This window comes from Neoarius graeffei, chromosome 14 (genome assembly GCF_027579695.1).
Source record: "Neoarius graeffei isolate fNeoGra1 chromosome 14, fNeoGra1.pri, whole genome shotgun sequence".
NCBI classification, from domain to species: domain Eukaryota; kingdom Metazoa; phylum Chordata; class Actinopteri; order Siluriformes; family Ariidae; genus Neoarius; species Neoarius graeffei.
In genome coordinates, this window is record NC_083582.1 from 36,595,395 (window position 1) to 36,622,898 (window position 27,504).

At 41.7% G+C, this 27,504-nt stretch overlaps 1 protein-coding gene across 13 annotated transcripts in view; it reads right to left on the bottom strand.

Annotated features, from left to right (window-relative positions):
• Nucleotides 1-27,504, bottom strand: part of ank3b (ankyrin 3b) — a 391,042-nt gene that overhangs the window by 15,728 nt on the left and 347,810 nt on the right. For 8 of the 13 annotated variants that reach the window (XM_060939582.1, XM_060939580.1, XM_060939581.1 and 5 more), the window contains 12 exons: nt 25,682-25,788; nt 20,789-21,013; nt 17,187-17,341; nt 16,403-16,614; nt 15,564-15,771; nt 15,309-15,405; nt 14,907-15,135; nt 12,767-12,892; nt 12,322-12,444; nt 11,065-11,146; nt 2,019-2,093; nt 1,605-1,736 (listed from right to left, as the gene is read on the bottom strand). In XM_060939582.1, coding sequence (XP_060795565.1) covers nt 1,605-1,736; nt 2,019-2,093; nt 11,065-11,146; nt 12,322-12,444; nt 12,767-12,892; nt 14,907-15,135; nt 15,309-15,405; nt 15,564-15,771; nt 16,403-16,614; nt 17,187-17,341; nt 20,789-21,013; nt 25,682-25,788 — 1,771 coding nt within the window. Of the gene's footprint in view, nt 1-1,604; nt 1,737-2,018; nt 2,094-4,002; nt 10,444-11,064; nt 11,147-12,321; nt 12,445-12,766; nt 12,893-14,906; nt 15,136-15,308; nt 15,406-15,563; nt 15,772-16,402; nt 16,615-17,186; nt 17,342-20,788; nt 21,014-25,681; nt 25,789-27,504 lie in introns of those variants that run through there. The other 5 variants (XM_060939576.1, XM_060939577.1, XM_060939574.1 and 2 more) reach the window with 3 other exon arrangements.

A 27,504-nucleotide genomic window follows, 5' to 3' on the forward strand; every position in this document is an offset into this window, starting at 1 on the left:
GATATCTGTCTTGTTGGTGATTTCTCTCATGAAACGACATCCACAAAATATCTGCAGATGAACTTAATTTGCAGTGTTATTACAAAACATGCCCAGAAGCGCAGCGCAGCGCCGCGCCCCCCTCCCCCCCTCTTTTTTTCCGCACCGGAGCCGCTCATCCTCTGCGCTCCGGGACCTCCCACTTTACAAATTAAGCACTGCCTACAAATAAGTGTTCAAAACAAGAGGAACATGTATTTGTCTCTTAAATCCAGGCCGTTCCCTGTAATCTGTAACAACGGTTGGAGAAAGTAATGGCAAATAGTGAGTGCACAAACCATAGAAGGTAAACTGTACACAGCGCCAGGGCAGTGTGATGGTATGTCTACTTTTAGATTGTGTTAGCTTATCAATGAACACACTCGTCACTCGACGAGTTTCACGTCTTTACGACGGATACTTAAATGTGTATTAGGTATTATTGTTGCAGTCTAAGCAGTCATTGTAGCAGCTAGATGAGCGAGAACCGAAAGGGTCTGTGCCATAAACCGGTATTTCTGTACGGCGTTGCTAACGTGTCGTTACTGTTGTTATTTCTCCCTCTGCTCGCCCTGTAAATGCCCTACGTCGCTGGATAGCGAAGGTGTTTTCTGCATCTCGCTCCTTTTTCTTGTATGTTCTCCGTTTGTCGCCTTCCTCGCATTCAAACCAATTCGAGCCGAAGTCCGCTACATGTCCAAAATGGTGGTCGCGTTTACGAAGGTCACGTGACTGAAAAGGGTCTATAGGTTATAGAAGGTGATAAATTTGTCACTGTTCTTGCTCTCAAATTAGCTTGTTAGCGCCGCTGATCTGAACTCCTAATCACTGCCAAACAATGGGAAAGGTGTTGATTCCTGCGCAGATGTCAACATGACAGCGCGCAGTGATACCGAGGGAGAGAAAATAGTGCCAAGCGATTTCGAGGTCTGACTTTTTATTCGGCAATGGTTTTGTGATGCAAATATATCACTCTTTTGAACACATACTGTTTTGAGAGGAAAAACGTTTTACTTTCGTGACCCCAACAAACTTGCCGGACTACTTTCGTCTGGACCAAAACTGGACAAGAACTGGACTCACAGGATGCTGTCAGGGGTAAGTCAGTGTGTTTGCACGACACTATTGATGGGGATGCCATACAGATTCATGTCAAAAATCCCGAACTATCCCTTTAATTACTGTTTGTGTCACAAAAAAAAAAAAAACAACTAATTTGCACCTTTAAAATGGTAGGCATGTTGTGTAAATCAAATGGTGCTCACCCCCCCAAAATGCTTTTTAATTCCAGCTTGTAATGCAACAAAACAGGATGAACACCAAGGGGGATGAATACTTTTGCGAGACACTATAACATGGAATAGAAAAAAAAAGCAAACCAATAAGTTACAGTCAGTTTGATTTTTGGGTAAGAACGACAGTCTTTTGTAGAGTAGCGACTCACAGTGATGAGGAATAACACACAGATTTTGCCCGGGGAGGAGGTTTTAGCCATCGCTTATAGTGCATGTGAAGTCTGAGGCATGATGTTTGTAACGTACCCTGCTGTTTACTGTCTAGCAAAAGAAAATAAAGCAGATACTTACTTGTGGCATTTTTACCGTCTCTGCTGACCCATTTCTTTAATAGCATGAAACTCTGAGCTGTCAACGAGTTGGGGTTGTCCACACGGATGTGATTTATCTCATCAACCGAGAAATCCATTTCTCTAGCCAGCTCTGCAACACGTTAAAAATAGATTAGCATTCCGTCTCTCTTCCAGACGCATGCACATAATAATACTGCAGCGCAAGCGGGTCAGGAGAGTGCAGATGGTACTGCCTACTGATCACACCCAGAACCATTCTGCGCAAACCATGGCAAAACAAACAAACAAAAAAACACCTGCCATATTTACTCAGTATAAAGCTGCAGGTCAGGAAACAGCACTGTCAAATATTCATTTTTGAAGTTTCCAATAAATAAAAGGTAGAAACATTGCCTTGGATTGTTTCTCTTACCAGTCCAACTTAGGCCAAGATGATCAGCCACGATAGCCATTCGCAGGTCTGTCCTCTCGCAAGGACTCTGAGGGCCTATTAGTAAAAAAAAAACAAAAAACCAATAAATAAATAAATTCGGTAACTAATACAATTTAACATAATAAAAATGAGAAAACTGGTATAACCTTTTCCCCAGAAATTAATTTTATTTTTGGATATTTTGAGGAGAAAACACTGTTTTAAGGCATCTGGTTAATAATTTGTCAGTGGTGTTAAAGAGTAAGCTTGCAAAGAATAATTTGTCACTAATCTAGAATTCTTCTTACAATAAAAACAAAACAAAACAAGAAAACCTCACTGGATACATGATGATGAACAAGACTCACAAATGAACAATGGACAATTGTTTCAAATGCTTGAAAATTTTCTGCATAAGACCAATAGTCAAATAATTCATACAAGCTACTGCTTAGCACTCTGCATAGGCGACAATCTGTCTAGCGCCCCTCTGATATTAGCATGCTACAATAAAACTGACTACATTATATTGGGTGAAATCATAATAAGAGACACAAGTACACAAAGAGAGAAAGATGAAAGTGACAGAAAAGACAACTACAGTTAAATCACGCCACAAGCAATCACAATGGATCATGCAACTAAGATCATACAAGTGGAAAATTTTACAAACTAGGCTCGATTTCCACGCTGGGGGCCACTTGAGACCCAGCACCCTGACTGCCTTCACTTCCACTCGTCCTCTTACTCCTCCTCCTCCTCCTCCTGTCTCTGCCGGCCTGCTCAACCTCTGCTCTCACGTCTCTAGCAGACCTGGATGTAGTAGTGGAGGGCTGGGATGCTTCTGACAAAGAGGTGTTCCTGGATGTGCTCCTTTCTTCTTCCTTATCATCTCCCTGCATCTTTTTGTCTTCATCGGCATGGCAGTCCACACGCTTTACTGTTTCACTAGCCTTCGAGTTAGCAATTTTGCCCATGGCCTGCACCTGCTTCTGGCTTGTCTTACTTTTTGATGCGCTTGGAGGGTCTGTCTTGGATGTACTTTTAGCTGCTAATACCTGAGTTCTTCTTTTCCCTTTCACTAAAGTGCTTGTCCTACTTTTTTCTATTGAAGAAGAACTAAGAGGATCTTTTTTAACATTCAACACCGGGATGCGAGATTTAGGCTTCACAATTGGGAATGGATCTAGCCTTTTGCTGGGCACTGGTTTCATTTCTTTGTTTGATAACTGTAAACTTATACCTGCACTCCTATCGCCTTTTGTTGAACGGAGTTCCAGTACTGGCAACCTAGATTTTAGTGGCTTTCTTTTCACATCCTTGCATCGTGGAATTATTTTTTCTTTGTTCACAGCACTTTGGTCATGACATTGAGGAATTACATTTGCCTTGTTCGTATCATTGCTCTCTTCTCTCGCTAAATCAGGGTCTGTTTTGAGTAAATCCTCTGGAATATGCTTAATGTAGCTGGACTCGGGATGTGCGTGCTGAAGCTGTTCTATAGTGCTGTACTGTATACACTTATTTGCAACACTGGAGGCCTGTAGATTATTGTTATTATTGCAGTTCTGTGTCTGGATACATTTCTGCTCTGTCTTTGATAAATCTGTCCTCTGCTCGTATTGGCTTTCTGTACTTGTTTCTGGTTTCAAGCTTTCTGAAGCTAGTGATGTTTTAAGTGTCAGACTGTCCCAGTCCACACACACCAAATCCTTATTCTCACCCGAGGTGTCTTTGACTCCTATCTTAAAAGAGGAACACAAATTAGAACTGACTTCTGAATATGAGGGTGGCTCCATAATGTTGTCATGAGATGGAGTGTCCGAGCGATCAGAGCAAATCTGAATGATATTGTATGAGATTACTGAGCTGTTATCCATCTTAACCTGTGCATGCTCTACTTGCTGTGGTTGTGATGTGACTACACTTGGATTTGTGACCCCTTCCCTTTTATTCCCAGGTCTCCGTCCATATAAATGCTCACCAATCTGGAAAAACTGCAGCCTCTCTTCAACAAAATCCCGTTTGCTCATGTCAATTGCACCACTGCGGGTCATCTCAAACATCTTCCCTTCATGGAAGGGGAATGGGTTAGGTTCACTAGTTGGTGTGCTTTCATCAGTTGGAGTTCTTGCAGGAGTCGTGTCAGGGGTAGTCGCTTGAGACTTCTCATCTATAGCTAGCCCGAAAGGCTTGGGCTCATCATCTTTAATTCTAGCGTCAACAACTTCATCATCTCCTCCTTTGCTTGACCAAGGATCAAAGTCCAAGCCTTTTGTTGCAACAGTTTTAAATGGAGTATTAAACTCTTCCTCAAGCTTGTAGCTAAAGTAAGTGTCAGGCAGTCCTTCTTCCTTTGATTGCGTTTTGTCCTTGTCCTTCTCTTTTCCATTTTCAGCCTTTTTAACAGAAGGGTCACTCTTAGCATTTGCCTTTTTGTACTCCTCAGTTGGTGATTCCTCTTCAATTACTTCTAGTTTACTTTGGCTGAAAGAACGATCACTAGGCCTAAGCATGCTTTCTGATGCCCAAATGTCTTTTCTGTTGTCGCTGGAAAATCCAAATGGTTTTGTATCATGTTCATGAAGGCCATCATCCTCATCCTGAAAGTCATATCCATCCAGAGAATCGATCTCTGTGGCATCTGTGTCATGAGAGAACTCGGCAGTTGTTGCTATTGAGCAGTCTGTAATAGATTGGTCATTGCCATTTTGTTCATAGTCATTATCTTCTGCCTTGCCATTACCATTTATCCCAGATTCTTTATGATTGCCATTTCGGTCATGTTTTTTGGGTTTGGATTCCTTCTCGTGGTCCTGCTCCTCAATTTTAAAGGTATATTTCTTGACAGGAATGGGTTGAAATACTGATTCATCTTCACTTGAGTCACTGTCATTAGCTCCTGGAGGCACAGGGGATGGAGGATGGACTCTAATTATGGGCTCAGCAAGTAGATGCTTATCATGCTCCTCCTGGAGGTTCACCTCCATCAAATCGGTGTCCATCTCTAAGGAAGGACTGGACCCTTTTTTCTCAGTTTGTGATGAATCAGGGTCCAAGGGAGGGGGAGGAGGAAACTCTATGTAGGCAACCCGTTTGTCTTTACTTGTCTGTCGGGTATCCTGACACCTGTTGGCTGGCATGGTGTCTCTGAGCTTTTCTGGGGCAGGTTCTTTAAATGTAAATGCTTTGCCTTGCTCTGAATCCTCTGATTCTTCTGAAACTTCAGCTATTGGACTAGCACTGCCTGGTATGAATGCCATGAAACATTCAGGGGTTCTTGAGGTAAGATCATAACTGACTTCTTCAGAGCTAGGTGTTTCTGGGGTCATGGGACTTTTCCCAGAACTATCAAGAAAGGATATCTGTTCTAATGTGTCATCATCTGGGCTACCCTGAGGGGATGTCGGCTGTCTCTGTTTGACCGTGTAAATTGTTCGGCTCTCTGAACTGACTATTTTCCTGACAGATCCATTTGCCCCTCCTGCTAAATCTTTGTCACCTTGTTTTCCTACTTGTACACTGACATAAACTGGTAATGTTTTCAGTCCTTTGAAACTTTCTCTGGTGGTGACCGTGGTAACCTTTTCCACTGCACTAGTATCATTGTAGTTGCCTGAACTTGGATCTTTGAAACCACCACCCTCTGCAGAACCTTGAAACGCCTTTGTTACAGCCTCTTCCCTAGACAGTTCTGAGCGACCCTGAACTCTTGTTTTAGCTAAGGTAGGTATATGTGATGGACTCTTTTCCAATTGTTTAACAACTGTGTCTTGTTTTGCTTTCTTTGCTTGATCAGTATCAAGAAGACCGGATGACATTCTCACAGGAATTTGTGATTCTATGATCTTTTTTTTAAGGGTCTTGATTTGTGTATCATCACTGTCAATGTGGTTAGTTTTTGATTTCAATTCTGCTTGTATCTCTTTTACAAGCAGCTCATTTTCAAAATGCTGCCCCTTAAGGTCGACACTGATTGCGCTCTGCTTGTCAATACTACTAGCATCTTTTAAAGAGTTACGGATTTGTTCCTTACCACTTTCAATAGTTCTGACTTTATTGCCGTCACTAAGTTTTTCATCCGTTTCATCTTTTGGCTTACTGACCTTTTCAAACTGTGGCTTGCGCAAAATGGTGTCGGGTGTTTCAGATGAACATGATGCAATGCCAAATTTACTAACAGATGAACTTTGCCCAGAGATCACTTTACTTTTATCACCCTCTGCAGATTTGTTCAGAGGCTTTCCTTCCTCTGTCGTATCTACCTTTGAAGCCTTTGAGCCAACAAAGAACTGATACACGGGTAACTTACTTTCTTGAAGTTTTTTCACAGGTGGTTTTGATTGTGTACTTGGGATACTTTTATCTTGATTTTGGACCTCTGTTTCAAATTTTAGCCGAACAGAGCTCACTCTGGAAGTCTTAACTTGAACTGGGGGAGAAATATCACCTGTCTTTGACTGCCAAGCACCGTTTTCCTGTTTTGATTTGTCCTCATTTAAGCGTGACTGCACATGCCTTTCTGGGCTGCTTGGCAAACTAGTGCTTTTTCTTTCATTCATGCTACCAAGCAATTTCTGTTTCCCCTTATCCCATTCATCAGAGCTCATTTCAGCTTTCGGCTTTGTTTTCTGAGGACTACTGCACACTGAGCTTGGGCCTGACCGTGTCTCTCTGAAGTCTCTCATGGGAACCTTTTTCTCAGGGGACTGAAGCTCATCATTTAGCTTTTCTGTTTTGTCTCTAAAAAACTGTGAAACCTCACTCAGTTTTTCTTCGGCCTCTTTGACAGTTTGGTCAACGCGATCTTCATATATGAGTTTGTCTCTATTTCTGTCTTGCTTATCTTGGGTGAAGCGCATCCTGACTGTATGTTTGGGGCTGCCAGGTTCTGTTGTATAGTGCAACACTGTCAGCTTATCATACTGATCTTTATGGAAAAATCTGTCGGATGTCTCCCTTGCTGGCCTGAAAATGGATTCTTTTTTGGAGCCATAAAATCCTTCTGCTCCTAATTCAGGAGTGATGCCATTTCCCTGGTTAATGACTAAATCCTCAGTATCAGACTGTGCTGTGTCTAATTTTTCTGAAAGAAGCATTTTCTCAGCAAATCTATATGACTCTCCCCTCAGCTCAGACAATTCATCGTCATGATATTCAATGGACTGCTGGCTTAGGAGTTTAAAAGCTTTATATGAGTCATCAGCAGCGAGCTGAGCAGAACCGGGTCGACTCTCCTCCTCTTGAGAAACAGGTGTATTGACTCTAGAGGTTTCTAAGAAAGAGGGCACTGTTTCCTCAGTAGTAAACAGTTCATCATCTTGCAGGGCCCCAAAATCACCGTCAACTCTGTTAGAAAGTTCTTTCAGACCACGGCTGCCTTTGCTAACGTACTCGGGGTGTTTCTTTGTCTCTCGGATTATTACCTCTGTTGGGTCTGTTGTGTTGCCTTTCTCTATGTGAACCTCAATTATTCTTTCAACTTTTGGTTTTGTGTCCTTGTCAAGGAACCGTGGTGTTAATTCATCTCCTTTGATAGAATCCTTACTAGCCTTGTGTTCAAATAGCCCAGCCAATTCTTTGGAAGGGTCTCTCCCTGACTGGAAAGCTTTCATTATGTCTCGAACTGACATGGTTTCTTCAATTCTGTCCGAGCCTGCCTCTTTCAACTGGGGTTTGTGGTAGACCATTCTGGTTGTGGTGGTTATATGAGTTTCCTCTTTCAGACACATACTTTTGCTCATTACAGAATCATCTTCAGAACTGACTTTCATCTGGAAGGCCTTTACTTTATCTTTGATGGAGCCAGCAGCGGAATCCGCTTCAATGCAAGCAGGTGACTGCACGGCGGCAGGTTCTTCCAATAGGGGCTCACAGGCCTCCTCAGGATGTTCATAGCTTCTGATGACATGAACAACCTCTGTTCTGGTTTCTGTTATGACTGGGGGAATAGGGACATCTGAAAAGAGAGGTTTGGGTCCTGTGCTCTCTGCACTTTGCGGAGCCGAAGGAGTTTTTTCGCTTCGGGTTTCAAAACCACTGTCTGAGAGTGGGCTTTTATCCTGATCATGGGAAAAGTCATCAGGGGATTCCAAAATTGCATCTGTACCACTGTATGAATCGGTTAATTTACACAAATCTTTCTCTGAAGGAGAGGTGCGCATGCCTGGAGGTGGCATTTTGAGTTTATGCTCAGATTTGAAAGTGCGTTTCTGTTTTTCCTCTCCCTCCTTCATTTCATTATATTTGCTCTTTTCACCAGCAATTTTTGAAAGTGAACTAGCACCAATGTCATTCATTAAGTAGTCAACCACCTTGGCTAAATTCAGATCTTTGTCTTGCACTGACTGTGGTCTCACTGGGAGGGTGGATTCAAATGCAGGATGGGATTTCAGGACACACTGTTGAGCCTCTTCTATTTCATCTTTAGAGAACTCTTCCCACTCATCCTCAGATGCTTTGTCCTTAGTGCATACTTTTGTCTCATTCAGTACATCCTTAGAGAGGATTTCACTGACTTTCACAAGATCTTCTTTAACTTTTTCAACTAAACTGAAAGGTTCCTCATCTTCCATTTTAGATTCCTTGGTAGCCTGCGACTGATATGACTTCGATACGTTAGCGGCATCAGTTTGCAATATGGCAGTCATTTTTATAAGACCCTCTTTCATGTCTGCTACGTCCCGCAAAATATCTTGACTTGATGACATTTGTGAGGCAGTGGCTGATTTAAATGCTGATGATGGGATAAAGAGTTGGGGTTTTGAGGGCTTAGCTCTGGGAGTAAATGATGGCGTTTGAGTGGTTGACACTGTGTCTAATAACTTCTTTTCTTGGGGCTCAGGGAGAACATTCACTAAAGAAAAAACTGGTACGGTCATAGCACTAGTCGATAGTGGGGTACCAGAAGGACTGGGGGCTCTATAGGACCCATACACTGAATTTGACACATTTGATCTCAGAGGAGACGACATGGATTTTATTGTGTCATAGCTGGATGTAGAATAGCCAATTAGAGTTTTTTCAGCCTCACAAAAAGCTGCACTAACACTGGAAGCAGCTGCTTGTGTTGTAGCTTGTATCCTCTCCTGCAAACTGCTAGTTCCTTCTGAGAGTAAACGGGGTGATATAGAAGAATAAGAAGGATATTTGACTGGTGACACAGATCCGTTAAGAAAGACCGTTTCAGTTGAGGCAACAGTAGGCCCAGCTGGTGAAGAGAACGATGAGAGAATTGTTCCATTGGAGACCGTACCTCGATCTGGAGAAGTTTTCATAGACGACAGACTTGTTAAGGTTTTAAATGTGGGTGTTGCTGCAGTAGTAGCGGAAGTAAGAGTTGATCGGGCTGACAAAGCTGAAGAATACAAATTTGCAACTGACTTTGGAGATTCAGGGGGGGTCATTGTGGAGAATGTTCTATCAAGTATAGAACCAGATGTTGGTCCAGAGATAGGTCTTGAAGACAGTGAAGCAGCAAGTCCTTTGATCGATACAGGATCTGTGCTGGTTTTAAAAGATGAAGACATGAGACCACTAGAAACTGGAGAAGGGTACTGGCCTTGCTGAACGACAGTTTTTATAGGTGAAGATATAGATCTGTATGTTCTAATGGGTGATGCTATGTCACTAACAGACTTTACAGGAGATGCATTTGTGGTTCCCAGGGTGGACTTGAGTGGAGAAGCTGAGGTTAATGACCAGACTGACTTTAATGGCGAAGCAGATGGCGTGTTGGAAGGTGAGCTGGAGAGGGAACCCAGTCCACATTTTGTTTGCCCAGGGATGGTAACAGGAGCAGCCGACCATGCCTGGTAAGATCTTGTTGAAAAGACAGGTTTGTGAGGGTAACCAGCAGGCAGTGTTCTTGTTGTACTTCGCTCAACTGTTTCTTTAAACAGACAAATTAAAATCCAACACAAAATCAACAAAAATGGTTGAAAAACAGAGAGACCAGAGGGGAAAAATTGGTCAGTGGTGCTTGTATCACAGAAGAAAGAAGAACAATGCTTCATGGTGGTACAAATGAGTTGAATGATGAAGAGCAAAAAATAAATAATAATAATAATAAAAAAAATCACTGTGATCCATGGTCCACAAATGGCACACATAAATTAAATAAGTCCAACAAAGGAGACGACAAGACCCTCCCTCCCACCAAAAAAACAAACAAAAAAAACAACAACAAAAATAAAATCACACTGACATAATGAACAAGACAATAAACCAAACTGCAAAATGGCACGACAAATGCAGAGAATCCAGAGGAAAACAATTCTCTTTTGACTTTAGATGTGCTACATTCCCCTCTTACTGGCTACCTTGATTTTACTAAAGTGCCTTTTATCTGTTTGGAAAAAAGAAAAAAAAAAAAAACCCAGGTTCATTCCAAATTCGGGTATTCTGACAAACCAGAAATTCATATTACTAAACAAAAATATGCTATCCTATTGTCTGTGCTTTAGCAAATTGTACTATTGCAAAGAGCAGGCTACGTGAGTAGGTCTTAAGTCCGTAATAACTCATCATGCAGGACTGAGTAGTTTTGGTGACAGGCAATTCAGTGCAAACTGTGAAAGCATCTGAGAGAAAGTCTGTCCGTGACTCTCCATGCATTTCTGTCAAAAAATAAATGAAAACTCAGCACAATCACAAAGCCAAAAGGAGCAATACTTAGTTGTAGGAGGGGATGAAAAAGGAGGAGACTATGACTTAATATGTCAAGTAAAGAAAAATTATTATGGATATTAAATGAGTAACTTCATTGTATTCTTGCCAATGAGAAAAGAGAACAGAGATAGTGAACAATGTCTAACAAAGTGAGCAGGCACAGCACAGCAACTCAAATATCATAAGAACCCATGCAAAAATAAACTGTATAGAACAAGCATGAGGACTTTGTTATGCGTGGCAAGAATGTGCAGATATAACATTTGCATTTTCAATTGGTAAATATTCTATACTGGTCACATGTTAGCTTTTATGTTAACTTTACACACTGCTAAATGTTACTCTCCCAAGAATGTTAATGAAATATCACACTCACTCAATCCAGGCTCAGTCAGATAGCTGTACCGCTTACGTAAGGCTAGAGATGCAAAGGTATGACGTCGTTCTGGCTTTTCAGTCTGCAACAACAATAACAAAAATGTCCTATAAATTCCCCCCCTTATCAGCCCTGAATGTCAAGCTATGTTAGTAATTTGAGTTTATTCTCAGAATTTGAAACCTGACTTTACTACATTAAATTGTCTGACTGTGCCATGATCTAAAATTATACTGTGTTTCTGTATTCATGACTTCAGCTAAACTGTTGTATGTACATCTAAGAATAAAACAAAAATTTTTATTTCTATATGGGGCAGTTGGTGCTATGTTGTAAAAGACTGGTACTGGTAATGATGTGAACCATACACTTTCTCATTGGTTGTGCTGTGATAATGTTATTAAAATAATTTTTAAAAATATGAAACATGGACTATAAAATTAACATTATCTTTATTCCCCATAGACATGTTATGTAGTTTACATCTAAAAAAACAAAAAAAAAAAGTGGTAACAATCTTAAACCATTAAACTAAGCCATTGGTTATCTTTAAAGCAATGTGACAGAGTACAAAGATGGGTAAATAAAAATGATGGCAATCTTTCGCCAGTGATATGAAATATATGTGGTCTTACAGTGTATGGAGTTAAGCCAATGCAAATTTACCAAATCATACAATAAAGCCCCATGACAGGCAATAGCTGCACAATGTGTGGTTTCACAGAGCAAATACCTAGAAACTAAAGCAAATGAATCACCAGCACACCACATGGAACTGAGGGGACAGGACTATTACCTCTTCGTCAGGATCTGAGTCCATATCCTTTTGGTTCCCAAGATGCATTGCAGAAACGGGGAATAACGCAATGGAGAGCAAGGGGTAAGAAACATCAGGATGTGAAAAGGGCGTTTGTGAGTACACAGAAAAGAGCCACCGCAAAGCCACAGCAAAGAAACAGAAACGAAAAATAAAAGTGAACTTAAAAGATACAGGAAGCAACCACAAATTATACCATTGAAAAAAAAAAAAAAAGCATAAGCCTGTGCACCGTCAGCCAAAGCATGGTTCCAAATCAAAATTCTGATTTGGTCAGCCATAGCCACAGCAACAACCAGAGAGAAGCTCAAAACAGATAAAAGACACACTCAGGCAGTTTTGACCAAGTTTATCCCTTATCGCTGCAAACACTGATCTACCTTTCCTGAGTATGATGATGACATGATATGACACAGATGACTTGATAATTACAACCTTACCTTTTTGAGCGCAGGCAGAGTGATGTTTAAATTACAGACAGCAGTCTGGGGAAGCCCCTTTGCGTTTTTAATCTCTCTGAGGAAGGACAGCCGTCCACAAGGTTCTTGGCTGTTGTCCCTCACCTTTGGTGATTCAGTGTAGAATGTACAGATAAGCATGAAGAACACATGTAAAACACGAGTTTTTACAGAAACCATGACCACAGCCCCTCTTGAATTCCCCTCTCTTAAAGAAACAAGACCCATTGCGATAAAAGCCAGTGCAGTTGTAGGGCATTTCAGAAAGTTATAGAAGATTAGCATATGTTTGGTGGTCTGGAAAAACCTGTTGAAAAACCAGGGGCTCCCAGGTCACCACACATACAGCGCAAACACTTAATCTCTAGTGATGGATATTTTCTATGTATTGTAAACAAGTTGGAAAAAAAAGAACCAACCACATTACCTTTACACAGAATGGCAGTCTGTTCTCTTTAAATGCATAGAAGTTAAGAACCAGCTGCTGTCCGGCTTTAATCAGAGGTGTTAAATTGCCATAACAGTCCACATAGATAGGCTTCCCTTCCAAAACCTGTAAAAATCCAGAATGTAGCCATGAAGCTTTTATTATACGGTAGGCGTATCAGACGCTCGCTGGCCGTGCTGTGAAAATTCTGCATGCAGACGCTCATCTAGGTTTCCAAATTTGTCATTGCTTAACTCTTGAATATTTTCTATCGTGAATACTATCCTTAAAAAGCTTATAATCTCTGTTTTACAAAGAAAGTTATCGTGTTAAGATCTGTTCAGTGCTTTGGGAGTAACAGCAGATTGAAGTTGGTACAACAGAGGAAAAACTCTCTGCTCGCGTGACGTCAGGAAACTGCCGGTGCTTTTTGAGTCACGGGAAAGCGCTCAGGCTCTCTCTCTCTCTTCTGATCGGTTTCCAACTGGATTACTCGTGAATATCAATCAGATAACTTTTACAGGGATGTTCTCTGGCTCTTACTGTTTCTGATGAAGTATTCAACAAAATTTTCCGTCTGCTAGTTTTGATGTTCTGATTCACAGGAGACTTTGAAGTGAGTTTTCATAGCTTTACCTACTTATTTTTTCAAATCAAACGGATTCATGTAAATAAATAACTATTTTAGAATAGAACTATAGTTGTTTTGATAAAAAAATAGAGATCTGAGTGGTCGAAATGAGATAAAAAAAAAACAGAATTCAGAAACACAAGTGTCGGGGGCGTCGTGGCTCAGGTGGATAAGGCGCCATACCATAAATCCGGGGACCCGGGTTCGATTCTGACCTGAGGTCATTTCCCGATCCCTCCCCATCTCTCTCCCACTCGTTTCCTGTCTCTACACTGTCCTATCCAATAAAGGTGAAAAAAGCCCAAAAAAAATCTTAAAAAAAAAAAACACGAGTGTCAATTTCATTTCAATTAATTGGAATTGTTTATTGGATGTGGCTCACAGTTTTTTTTTTCAATGTTAACCTTGAAAGCTGTAAATATTAATTGAAATAATCATTTATATTATTTAATATTACAAACACTAGTGGGCGGCACGGTGGTGTAGTGGTTAGCGCTGTTGCCTCACAGCAAGAAGGTCCGGGTTCGAGCCCCGTGGCCGGCGAGGGCCTTTCTGTGTGGAGTTTGCATGTTCTCCCCGTGTCCACGTGGGTTTCCTCTGGGTGCTCCGGCTTCCCCCACAGTCCAAAGACATGCAGGTTAGGTTAACTGGTGACTCTAAATTGAGCGTAGGTGTGAATGTGAGTGTGAATGGTTGTCTGTGTCTATGTGTCAGCCCTGTGATGACCTGGCGACTTGTCCAGGGTGTACCCCGCCTTTCACCCGTAGTCAGCTGGGATAGGCTCCAGCTTGCCTGCGACCCTGTAGAAGGATAAAGCGGCTACAGATAATGAGATGAGATGAGACAAACACTAGTAGGCCCTACTTTTGAGAAATACAAAGGCCTACAGAGTACAAAGAGGGTATTAGAAATAATCTTTTATTACTTTTTTAATGAGTGTACAGATTTAACAGATTTACCTAATTAGCATAATCAATACAAATTAAATACTAATTTGCATAATTAGTTTTTAATAATTTTTCAAACCTTGTATTCAGTATACAACCATCTATGTTCCTACCAATTTCCATGTAAATATCTTAAAAAATAGAAAAGTTATTAAGAAAAAAAAATTGATCTCATTGGTTAATGAGGCCCATTTTGGACCGTGTGATCCTCAGACAGAACATTACGGCAGTTTTCTAAAAATTGAGCCGTTTTTCAGTCTTTGATTTGTAATATCTCAAGAACAGATAAACATATTTTAATTCTGTAAAAAGGATGTTGTTCTGCATTCAGTTCTGAATTCAATTAGACCCGTTTCAAGCAATTTGGACTGAATTTGTATTTTCACCTGATACGCTTATTTACGGTTTGCACGCAGTCCGAAGACAGCCAATGAATAAAGGCTTTCATTCCACTTATGTCCAATACAACGGTACAATATTTGTTAAGACAGAATAAAAGTTAAATAAACCTAAATGGGAGCAGCACTGATTTTATGCTTCTTGTTGTTGCGGAATGACCAACCTCAATGTCTTTGCTTCTGGCCACCTCTTCAAAGTTCTCTTGCTGCTCCAGGGTCTTGTCCACTTTGTCATCTGTCATGCAGAAGCATCGTAGGTTGGATTCCACAGGGTCATTCATCTTGGCGAACACGACAAACTTGGCCATGTAGGGCACACAGATGAGTTCCCTGTAGAGCTGAGTGGCCAAAGCTACTGTCTCAGGAATCTGATGGCAGTCTGCAAGCCAGAACCTGTTAAAAACGTCAAAAGGTTAGGACTGTAGTTAAGTACAGGAGTTATCTGTGATTTAAAAAAAAAAAAAAAGTGAAGCATTATAAAGGCTGCTATTGAGTGTTTTCCATGGAGCTGCAGATGGAAATCAATATGTTTGTGATATTTTTCTGAAGCATAATGCACCAAATACCTGGCAGATACGTTGGTTGTGAATGAGACACATTCATTCGAAAAGGTGAGCGGAGTAGTACCAGTAATGTCTTCCCATTGTGCAGGGGAAGTGCCACCTGTGGAAGAGCCCTCATTAGCATATATATATATATGTAGAAGAAAATGTGAAACACACAAACCCATCAAGATGAGGCTGTCACTTTAGGAAAGCTTTTATATGAGCCACCAACGATGAAGGCATGTAAAGGAGCAATGGTTTATGGACCAATCTTACCTGTGATGCTGCACAGAAGGCGTAAGCAAGGTGTCGTGTCTCCTTTGTAGCCGTTGTTTATGCCTTCCCCTGAGCGAGGAGGCACAGGGATGGTCATGGTGATGGGTTTGTGGAACTTCCTTCTGCGTGGCTCCACTGTCACTATGGGGCTGAACGTAGCTCTGTTGCCTATGATCTTCTTCACTGTCTCGTCTGGGACTGGCTGGGTCTGGGAAGCAAGCAAGCAGTTAATAACTGCCATGTTAGTGGATCATGCACCGGCTAGTGGCCTAGTGGTAGCGTGTCCGCCTCTTGATCGGGAGTTCTATTCATGGTCGGGTCATACCGAAGACCATCATAAAAATGGTACCTACTACCATCTGGCAAGGCACACTGCAATACAGATGTGAGTGGGGAGTCAAACTCTCGTGGTTACCAGAGGACTAGCCCCCCACTGTAACCCTAGCTATGTAATAGGCGAGAGGCCGAGGGCTACGGAAACGGAGATCGGCGCCGCCCGATGCGCCATATCAGTGTTGAGCCTGGTTAGTACTTGAGTGGGAGACTGCCTAGGAATACCAGGTACTGGGCATGGGAAGGATTTGATGTTAGTGGATCTAATATACTTTTTCAAATTACACTTTATCGAATTAAACAAAGGCAAGCAGAAACGTGACGCTTTGTTAGATTTAAGGATGATCTTTGCTATTATTTCATTCCTTTTTCACACAATTTGGTCATCTACGGTACCAATACTCAGCACCCACTAGCTAGCTCTCGCCTATGACATGATGAAGGCTGGCAAATGCTTCCGACAAGACCTGTATAAACTCTGAATTGACATTTAAGTGTCTGTATACCTGAAGTCCAACCCTGATCTTCTTGGTGAGAGCTCCTTCAGGGAAAGAGGCCTGGACTTGAGGAACAGTCATGCTGGATAGAACCCCTCCCTCAGGACCCATATGGTTAGTCTCTTGCTTGATCCGTGACACCACCGCAAAATACTGGGGGAAGTCTTTAGTGATGATTCTACAAATGCGTTTCTTCTCCAGGTCTTCCACGCTGTCCAGTTCTTTAGGGAAAAATCATATACAATGATCATTTTGTGCTTGAGATATATAAATGGAGAAAACATACATTTACTGGCCACCAAACACCTGTACCCTGGCTCATTCACGCAATCATGAACTAAAATCTGTAGAGTTTACACAGAATGTAATGTGTGGGGGGAAAAAACTCGTAAATATGGTGTTCTTGAGACAGGTTAGAGGAGAAAGGCAGACTAATTCAAGCTGACAGGAAGGCTATGGTAACTCAAACTCTTTACTAACATGGTGAGCAGAATCTTAGAAGCATCTTAGAACAATCCACATGCCGAACCTTGAGACGGATGGACGACAACAGCACAACACTACATCGAGGTCTACTCCGGTCAGCCATGAACAGGAGTCTGAGACTACAGTGTGCACAGGGTTATTGAAGAGTGGTCAGTTGAAGATTGGGAAAAAAATAAATTGCCTGATCTGTTACAGAAGACTTCCTGTCAGCTCGAACAAGGCTAGCCATTCTCCTTTGACCTCTATCATCAACAATATGTTCCTGCCCACAGAACTGCTGCTTCTTAGTGCGTTAATGATGCCCTACCTTCGTCCATGCCATTAAGCAGCTCATTGAGGGCTTCGGTCTTGCAGTCGTATTGGTGCTCCTTCCAAGTCTCTCCATTATCACTCCTAAGAATGATCAGCTCACGCTCTTTCCCTCTCATGGAGCCAAAGTGAGGGATCTCCACTATCACAGGGCTGCAAGGACAGATTATCACCACTAAGAGCTGACTATGCTTTTCAATGGACTTTTCTACTGATAAATGACTGATGATCGTATGCATGGGGCATACTTCAGCAGTGCAAAAGAGGGCCACTTGGTACACCTGATAATAAGAGCATTTATATACAAGTCTTTACTTACGATACATATAATCATGTATATATATATACTAACATCCACCAAGTCTCAGAACTTTGCGCTTTATACCCCCAGACTCGTAAAGAGATATAAAAAGGCTGATGGAACGCAATATTCCAGACTTTTCAAATTGGGCATTAAAAGGATTAAAAAATAATGTTTCAAGTTTTTTTTTTATAATAATAACATATAATATAGGGTTTCTCAATTCTGGTTCTGGAGTACCACCACCCTGCACATTTTGGTGTTGTCTCTGCTCCTAAATCATCAGATTCAACTAACTCATCAGCTAATTAAGACGGGGTTTAACTATGTGTGTTAGAGGAGGGAAACCACCAAGATATGCAGGGCAGGGTTACTCTAGTACGGTATGAGGATTGAGAAACTGATCTAATACATTTGTTTAATTAGTAGCACAGAGGTTAAAAGAAAAGGCTGTTTTTGTTTTTACAATTCAGCATACAGTACAGCACAGATATCGTAAACACTGATATTGTAAAGTTATGGATAATGTAAAGTGATTTTCATTTCCCGGCATAAAGTCCATTAAATATGATATAAAACTTTTGGCTTATCATAAACTTGCTTATCATAAATTTTAGGTATAATATAAAGTCATTTTGATGTCCCCAGGGGCCATAAATTACACTTATCATAAAGTTTTCCTGTCAAGCACCCCAGAAGCCTGCAAAGTTATTTTAACTAAGGCCAAGTTTACATTAGACCGTATCTGTCTCGTTTTCTTTGCGGATGCACTGTCCGTTTACATTAAACCGCCTGGAAACGGGAATCCGCCAGGGTCCACGTATTCAATCCAGATCGTGTCAGCTCCGGTGCTGTGTAAACATTGAGAATACGCGGATACGCTGTGCTGAGCTCTAGCTGGCGTCGTCATTGGACAACGTCACTGTGACATCCACCTTCCTGATTCGCTGGCGTTGGTCATGTGACGCGACTGCTGAAAAACGGCGCGGACTTCCGCCTTGTATCACCTTTCATTAAAGAGTATAAAAGTATGAAAATACTGCAAATACTGATGCAAATACTGCCCATTGTGTAGTTATGATTGTCTTTAGGCTTGCCATCCTTCCACTTGCAAGTGGTAAGTGATATGCGCTGGGATCACACACACAGCGGCTCAGTCCCGAATCACTGCTCGTGCACTTCACTCGCACGCTCTGTGAGCTGCGCAGGGCCAGAGTGCGCACCCTCCAGAGGGCACTCGCTGTTCAGGGCGGAGTGATTTGGAGCGCAGGATGCCTGCAGAGCCGAGCGTATCCGTGTATTGGTGTTGCTGTGTGCACGCGAATCGTGTATTGGTGTTGCTGTGTGCACACTAATCGTTTTAAAAACGTTAATCTGATGATCCGCTGATACGGTCTAATGTAAACCCCACCTCAGAGCCCCCACTGTGTCTCCTCAGCCCATTACTTCATTAGCCTGGAGTGATTGTTAAGTAATTACTGATTGCACTTGACCATTGTTTGTGTTAAGCTTTGACACCATGTGATCAGTGTCAAACAAACCACAATCAAAGATTTCTTCTGATGTATTGGTGTTACTATTAAATATAATGCATGTATGTGTTATGTGTTTGCAAATAAAGATTGAATTTGAAAGTGTGTTTCTTTGCTCTCTATTAAAAAGTGACTTTAGGCTTATCATAAAGTTCTGATATCATAAAGTTTTTTCCAATATCCCAAGGACTTTACGATATCAGTGTTGTACTGTACATTAGTAATTTTGTTGTCAAAAATGGTCAAACAGTACAAGTTAAAGCTAACATTTGTAAAATCGATGCATTTGTATATAAATATAAAGTGACATTTAGATACAGACAAGCAAGACACTGTCCACATTGAAACATGAGAAAACAGAAAATTACATTCAATGTATAATCCCAGAGAAGGTAGCATGAAAAAATATAGATAAACTGTCAGTCAGAAGTTTTTCAACACATGTAGGTTTAGTTGCAGAATGTCAATTAAATACAGAAAAACGTTAAACAAGTGTTCCATAAAGGATCTAAACATTTATGTCTAGAGACTTGTATTCAATAGTTTTTGTATGAGTGCTTCTTTTAATAGCCGGAGCATCTGGAGGATAAACCAGCTGATCCTATATCAAATATATGCTGTGTGTTACATATGCCTAGCTATAGGACTTTTTAATTAGTTTAACTGGATTTAAAAAAAAAAAAAAGACAGAAAAAAAACCCAGAATTAGCTCAGAATCTAGATGAAATATAGTGTTCAAAAACTTTTGACTTTCAGTATATTTCCGACTGTGTTGCTCCTGTTCTTTTGCATTTCATGATCTTACAGGATAATAAATATCAACTCTATACTGTATGATGCATCAAGCAATGTATTTTATTCCTATAATATAATTCTGATCATTCTGTACAGTGTTGAGTCTCGTGCATTTCTCTGAAACTGCAAGAAGAATGATACCTTCTCCAGAAAGAAAAGAGCAAATGAATCCATCTCCCACATGGGATGGCACAGTGGGAGTCTGAGGTTTTTCAAACATGGGCAAAAGTTGGCAGCCATAACAGCAGCAGATAACATGCCCAACAAGCACAGTACAGCGAGCATGATCCACTTTCAGCGACCTCGCTAGTCGGCTGAAAGCCTTAAAGAAACAGGTGACTGGAAAGTAAAACAACCCAACAGAAAATCAACAATGGCTTCAACCAAGAGCGGTGTCGTCTTTTCTCAGCGGCACACTCCTACCCAGCAAATTTTGTTCCTTGAGGCCCAAGCTGCAGGGTTCGGCTAACGAAGCTCTCGCCCTCATTAAGTGGGGGGAGTTTTCGGGGAAGATGGAGTTTACTGAATAACATCCATGCAGCAATTAGAGGAACAAAAAGGAGGAACACAAAACAGTCTGTCATTGCTGCAGGAATACTAGTGTTTCATTTAGTCACTTCTACTAGTCAGCCTTCTAAACCTCTCCACATACTATAGTTTCTACTGTTCTGCATTCATTATGGTGGAGCTCCTTCAGAAGTCTTTACTTTTTCTAAATTACTGCTCACATGATCAGGGGAAGTTCGCTCATCTGCGTGGAGGATGACATCACTGGGAAATAGCGAATGAAGTGGGCTACACTGAGCTTTGCAATATAGTGCAGCATTACTGTCAAGTATCAGAAGTTAGCTTGACACTAGTCTCACTGCCGAATCGCCTAGGCACCACGCACTCCAAACACAGATGGGTTTCATGGCAATGGGGAGTAAGTAAGAAACAAGAAAACGGACACGGCAGAAGAGCAAGACCTACCCGAGGAACTGAGCTCCGGCAGGGCCCACCTCCACCAGGCGGCTTGCCAGTCCCTCTCCCTCCACCATGGGAGGTGGTGAGGCAAGCTTGTGCCGCTTCACCAGGCGGCAGGTGATACGAGTCGGGGCTGTGCACTTGCGTGGCGGGATGATGATGCGCATCCCATTGTGGCGACTGCCTCGCATGGAGCCGCCGCGAGCATCCACCATGAAGCTCACCAGGAACCTGTAGAGAGAAACATGGCACAGTGATGAAAAGGGGAAGAGACAAAGAGGCTTTGCCCATCAGTGATCACCAGTGAGGACTGTTTCCATGCTGTGATAAAGAACTCACACAACCAAATACCAAAGAGGAAAGCGGCAAATGAGAAGAGAGGTTGGAAAGTGGGACCATGAGAGCTCAGCCCTGGCAGTTTATTCATGGAGGCGTTTGGTATGGTTTGTCATGTGACAGCATTAGTATGTCTGAGAGCTACTCAGACAAATCTCTTTACAAACCTCTCGAACCTTATTTATTATTGATTAATGACATTCAAACAAACATGGCTTATCAGTTGAAGTTCTTTGCAAACTGCCAAGGTGGATCACTCACAACAAGCAAAAGTGGTCATTTGTGTTACTGGAAAAAAAAAATTGTGTTACTGGAAAAAGAGCATCTTCAAACTTTTTGCCGTGCTTTATCAAAACCAAGAGAGAAAAAATAAGAGTTGACCAGTATCAATACTGAAACATCGTTGTCTTTGGTGGGTTCTTTAACCTTGGTAATCAAAATTATTTTCAACAACTTCACAATACATTTCCTAGCTCCAGTGCCTGAACTGATCGGTGCATTCAGTCTGTTGAGGCGTCTTATGGAAAAGAGCGAACCAGTGGTGCAGTTAACATGTGTGACTTTAAGCCTGTACTGGATTTGAGGGTTTATACAATCCTTTTTGACCTTTTACTGTAAAAAAACAGTCTTCTGTCTGAAATTAGCATTGCAAGCCAGGCTGCTAGCATGTGCAAGAGAATCTGGTAGATTTGTCACCAAGAACCTCCATCTATCCATTATCTGTAACTGATTATCATGTGCCTATCCCAGCTGACTATGGGCGAGAGGTGGGGTACACCCTGGCCAAGTCACCAGGTCATCGCAGGACTGACAGATAGAGATAAACAACCATTCACACTCACATTCACACCTATGGTCACTTTAGAGCCACCTAACCTGCATGTCTTTGGACTGTGGGGGAAACCGGAGCATCCGGAGGAAACCCACGCAGACACGGGGAGAACATGCAAACTCCGCACAGAAAGACCCCTGTTGGCCGCTGGGCTTGAACCCAGAACCTTCATGCTGTGAGGCGACAGTGCTAACCACTACACTACCGTGCCGCCAAGAACCCCCTATTTTTGATTTGACTAGCATTACAGACAGCCAACCACAGAATTCTTGGAGCTCATTGGGAAACGTGCAAGGATATCTTGTTTTACTAGTCACTGACTTCTTCAAACAAGGCTGAGAAACTGAGTAATGATGATGATGAGATTTCCTTTTTTTAGTCCACTGGCTAAATTTTCCAAAAAGTTCATTGTCATTGTTTTGGAAACTTGGCACTTGGACGTTTGTATTCATGGTAATTGCAATCTTCAAGATGCTGAAGCTTGTGACAAATTGGTATCAGGTCCTCTACAAACCATGGGCAGAGTAGGCGGAGACTAGTACGAATTTTGCTGATGCCGTTAGACCATTTGAACTTATACCCATCTGTGAGAAAGGAAGGAGACTGATTCTGGTTACTAATCAGTGTTAGGAGCAATCTGTGTTCCTGTAGGACTTTTAATGCTCTGCATGAGAAGACCTGATCAGGTTGTGAGTTTGAGGGTCTTCTGGAGAATACGTACGTAATATACACTATATAGCCAAAGGTATGTGGACACCTGACCATCACACCAATATGCTGGCCCTGCCCAAGTTGGAAGCACAGAATTGTCTAGAATGTCTTTGTGTGCTATAGCATTAAGATCTCTCTTCACTGGAACTCAGAGGCCCAAACCTGTTCCAGCATGACAATGCCCCTGTGCACAAAGTGAGACATGATTTACCAAGGTTGCTGTGGAGCTCAACCCCAATGAACACTTTTGGGATGACCTGGAACACTGACTGAACCTCAGGCCTCCTCACCCAACATCAGTGCCTGACCTCATCTCACTAATTCTCTTGTAGATGGACAAGTACAAATCACCACATCCATGTGCCAAGATACAGTGAAAAGCCTTCCCAAAAGAGAGGAGGGTATGACAACAGCAAAGGGGGACAAAATATGGAACGGGATGTTCAACAAGTCCTGACTGATCAGGTCTCGACATACTTTTAACCATATACTGCATGTGTGTATATGGTCGAATGGATAGAGAATGCAATGTACGAGTGATTTGATAAGTCTCAGGTCTACAGGTCATGTCTAGGACCCAAATCTTGAATGTCCAGCCTTGGAAGGATGTTTGTTAGATCCAGGTCTGCCTGTTAATTTCCTTGGCCAAAAGTATAAGCTAAAATGGCACTATTGGTATGAAAATATTACGAATGCGTTGGAGTTCAATGTGAAATTCCTAAATATAAAAGGTTTCAGTGATTTTACTCAGACAAAAGAACACACTTCCAGAAATATATTTCTGTATATTATTTAAGCAATATCACATGAGCAAGAATGCAGATACAGTGGGGCAAAAAAGCATTTAGTCAGTCACCAATTGTGCAAGTTCTCCCACTTAAAAAGATGAGAGAGGCCTGTAATTTTCATCATAGGTATACCTCAACTATGAGAGACAAAATGAGAAAAAAAAAATCCAGAAAATCACATTGTCTAGTGTTTGGGATCATTGTCATGCTGAAAGACCCAGCCACGTTTCATCTTCAATGCCCTTGCTGATGGAAGGAGGTTTTCACTCAAAATCTCACGATACATGGCCCCATTCATTCTTTCCTTTACACGGATCAGTCGTCCTGGTCCCTTTGCAGAAAAACAGCCCCAAAGCATGATGTTTCCACCCCCATGCTTCACAGTAGGTATGGTGTTCTTTGGATGCAACTCAGCATTCTTTCTCCTCCAAACACGACAAGTTGAGTTTTTATCAAAAAGTTCTATTTTGGTTTCATCTGACCATATGACATTCTCCCAATCCTCTTCTGGATCATCCAAATGCTCTCTAGCAAACTTCAGACGGGCCTGGACATGTACTGGCTTAAGCAGGGGGACACGTCTGGCACTGCAGGATTTGAATCCCTGGCGGCGTAGTGTGTTACTGATGGGAGCCTTTGTTACTTTGGTCCCAGCTCTCTGCAGGTCATTCACTAGGTCCCCCCGTGTGGTTCTGGGATTTTTGCTCACCGTTCTTGTGATCATTTTGACCCCACGGGGTGAGATCTTGCATGGAGCCCCAGATCGAGGGAGATTATCAGTGGTCTTGTATGTCTTCCATTTTCTAATAATTGCTCCCACAGTTGATTTCTTCACACCAAGCTGCTTACCTATTGCAGATTCAGTCTTCCCAGCCTGGTGCAGGTCTACAATTTTGTTTCTGGTGTCCTTTGACAGCTCTTTGGTCTTGGCCATAGTGGAGTTTGGAGTGTGACTGTTTGAGGTTGTGGACAGGTGTCTTTTATACTGATAACGAGTTCAAACAGGTGCCATTAATACAGGTAACGAGTGGAGGACAGAGGAGCCTCTTAAAGAAGTTACAGGTCTGTGAGAGCCAGAAATCTTGCTTGTTTGTAGGTGACCAAATACTTATTTTACCGAGGAATTTACCAATTAATTCATTAAAAATCCTACAATGTGATTTCCTGGATTCTTTCCCCCCATTCTGTCTCTCATAGTTGAAGTGTACCTATGATGAAAATTACAGGCCTCTCTCATCTTTTTAAGTGGGAGAACTTGCACAATTGGTAGCTGACTAAATACTTTTTTGCCCCACTGTATACTGAATATGGGCCAGTATTCAGTATAACAGCACAACTGCGAGTGCAATATTGCTTTTATACCAGAGACGCAATATGCCCAAATAATTTGCTTATTTTTGCTCCGTGAATGAAATAGAACCTGAAGGAGTGGCACTCACTGATATTGATTTTTGGACATTCCTGTTAAAGATGCGTCCGGTGAAACTAGCTTCCCGATCTTCATCTGACGAGCTTTCGTATTTTAAGTCAGAAGTTATATTCATGCAAAATGTATCTTTTGCCACGTTGGCTGATTTTTCTAACGCTCCTGTCGTAAGTGTTGTGAACTAGGAAGTGGAATTTTACATGGTGAACACAGACAAGTGTAGTGATACACACAGTGAAACATCCCAGTGCAGTTATAGTAAATATAAGCACTTTTAAAAAGCTGCTCATCCAATCAAATAAGCTGACTGCTGTATAAAAGCATATCATTTTAAAGTCTTGTCTTTCCAATTCGTCCTGCATAGTTCAACTTAGTTTGTTCTGTAGGTGAAGAAGAGAAGGAAAACAGGCAGGCAGAGAAGAAGAAGAAAGGAAGTGTAATCACAGGACACAACCATCATCACCTGGAGTCATACTGAGGAAGTGGAGTAGAAACACTGCAATGAAACAAGAAACAAAAAAAAAAATGGAACAGTGGAGGAAAGATATTAAATCGACAAGTTTCATTAATAACACCAGAGCAAAGCTGTTCGTTTGCAGGAACACCAGAGGACAGACAGGTGAGAGACGCAGAAAGAGCAGCAGAAGACACAAAGGAGGAGAGACAGCATGAACATTATATGCATACGTAGAAGACTGGTGGTCTGTAGAGCCACTCTTAAAACTGTTGAAAATTTAGTGAGACATTGTGTGCCAGCAATAGAATTTGGGTGTATGACATTTTATACATGCATACCGGTAACTTACCCTGAGTGAACTGGGCTGGAGACCAAGTTGACGTTGTCCAGGGCATCTGCTGTCCAACTGTATCGCCTCAGAGAGTCAGTGTCATACTCTTTAGCTACAGCCAGATGCTGAGGGTGAGAACACACACACACACACACAAAGTCAGTACTGTGGTTGGGTGGTGAGCCATAACAACTACGTCAATCTCAATGCATGGCAATAAAACGCCGCTAGGAGGGAAGTGTTGTGGAGCTGAGAAGAGCTGCCTAGATTGCAATTAGCATCTCAACCACACACTTATCACCTCACTGAGTGGCTGATGGCAGAAAGCATCCAAAGAATACATGCATGTTTAAAATAGGTTATAGGGGCAGTGGAGAGTAGAAACTGAAACTTCTGAAGCAAATAATGACAAGTCAGGAATAGTCTAAAGCAGTCAAAACTTTGCTACAAATCATAGAGCAGCAAATAAAGAAGTGATTCTCGGACAGCAGAGGGGATTCAGGCATTGTGTGGCTTAACGGCCGCTACGCAAATGCAAGTGGTTGGTTTTTTTGTGTGTTTTTTTTTTCTTTCACATCATATATTGCCTGCCCTTGAGCTGAAAATTGGCAAAATAATGTTACATCTTTCATTGAACTGAATACCTTATTATGGGGCTCAACAACGCAGTGCATCGCTTTACAGACAGCCTGAAGCATTTAAAGAAGAAGAGAATTTTTTAAACACACTGTCATCACCACTCATAATGAGCTAAACACAGTTCTGCTTAGAAAAGAAAAAAAAAGTTGAAAGACTGTGGGCTGTATTCAGAGTTGAGAAACATTTGTAGTGAGGAGTTCAAACCGAGATTACAAACAATGGTACTCGGACCTCAAAAATAACTATAGATTTAAGTGAACATTTGTGTGAAAATTACAACCCCGATTCTAAAAAAGTTGGGACAAAGCACAAATTGTAAATAAAAACGGAATGCAATGATGTGGACGTTTCAAAATTCCATATTTTATTCAGAATAGAACATAGATGACATATCAAATGTTTAAACTGAGAAAATGTATCATTTAAAGAGAAAAATGAGGTGATTTTAAATTCATGACAACAACACATCTCAAAAAAGTTGGGACAAGGCCATGTTTCCCACTGTGAGACATCCCCTTTTCTCTTTACAACAGTCTGTAAACGTCTGGGGACTGAGGAGACAAGTTGCTCAAGTTTAGGGATAGGAATGTTAACCCATTCTTGTCTAATGTAGGATTCTAGTTGCTCAGCTGTCTTAGGTCTTTTTTTGTCGTATCTTCCGTTTTATGATGCGCCAAATGTTTTCTGTGGGTGAAAGATCTGGACTGCAGGCTGGCCAGTTCAGTACCCGGACCCTTCTTCTACGCAGCCATGATGCTGTAATTGATGCAGTATGTGGTTTGGCATTGTCATGTTGGAAAATGCAAGGTCTTCCCTGAAAGAGACGTCGTCTGGATGGGAGCATATGTTGCTCTAGAACCTGGATATACCTTTCAGCATTGATGGTGTCTTTCCAGATGTGTAAGCTGCCCATGCCACACGCACTAATGCAACCCCATACCATCAGAGATGCAGGCTTCTGAACTGAGCGCCGATAACAACTTGGGTCGTCCTTCTCCTCTTTAGTCCGAATGACACGGCGTCCCTGATTTCCATAAAGAACTTCAAATTTTGATTTGTCTGACCACAGAACAGTTTTCCACTTTGCCACAGTCCATTTTAAATGAGCCTTGGCCCAGAGAAGACGTCTGCGCTTCTGGATCATGTTTAGATACGGCTTCTTCTTTGAACTATCGAGGTTTAGCTGGCAACGGCGGATGGCA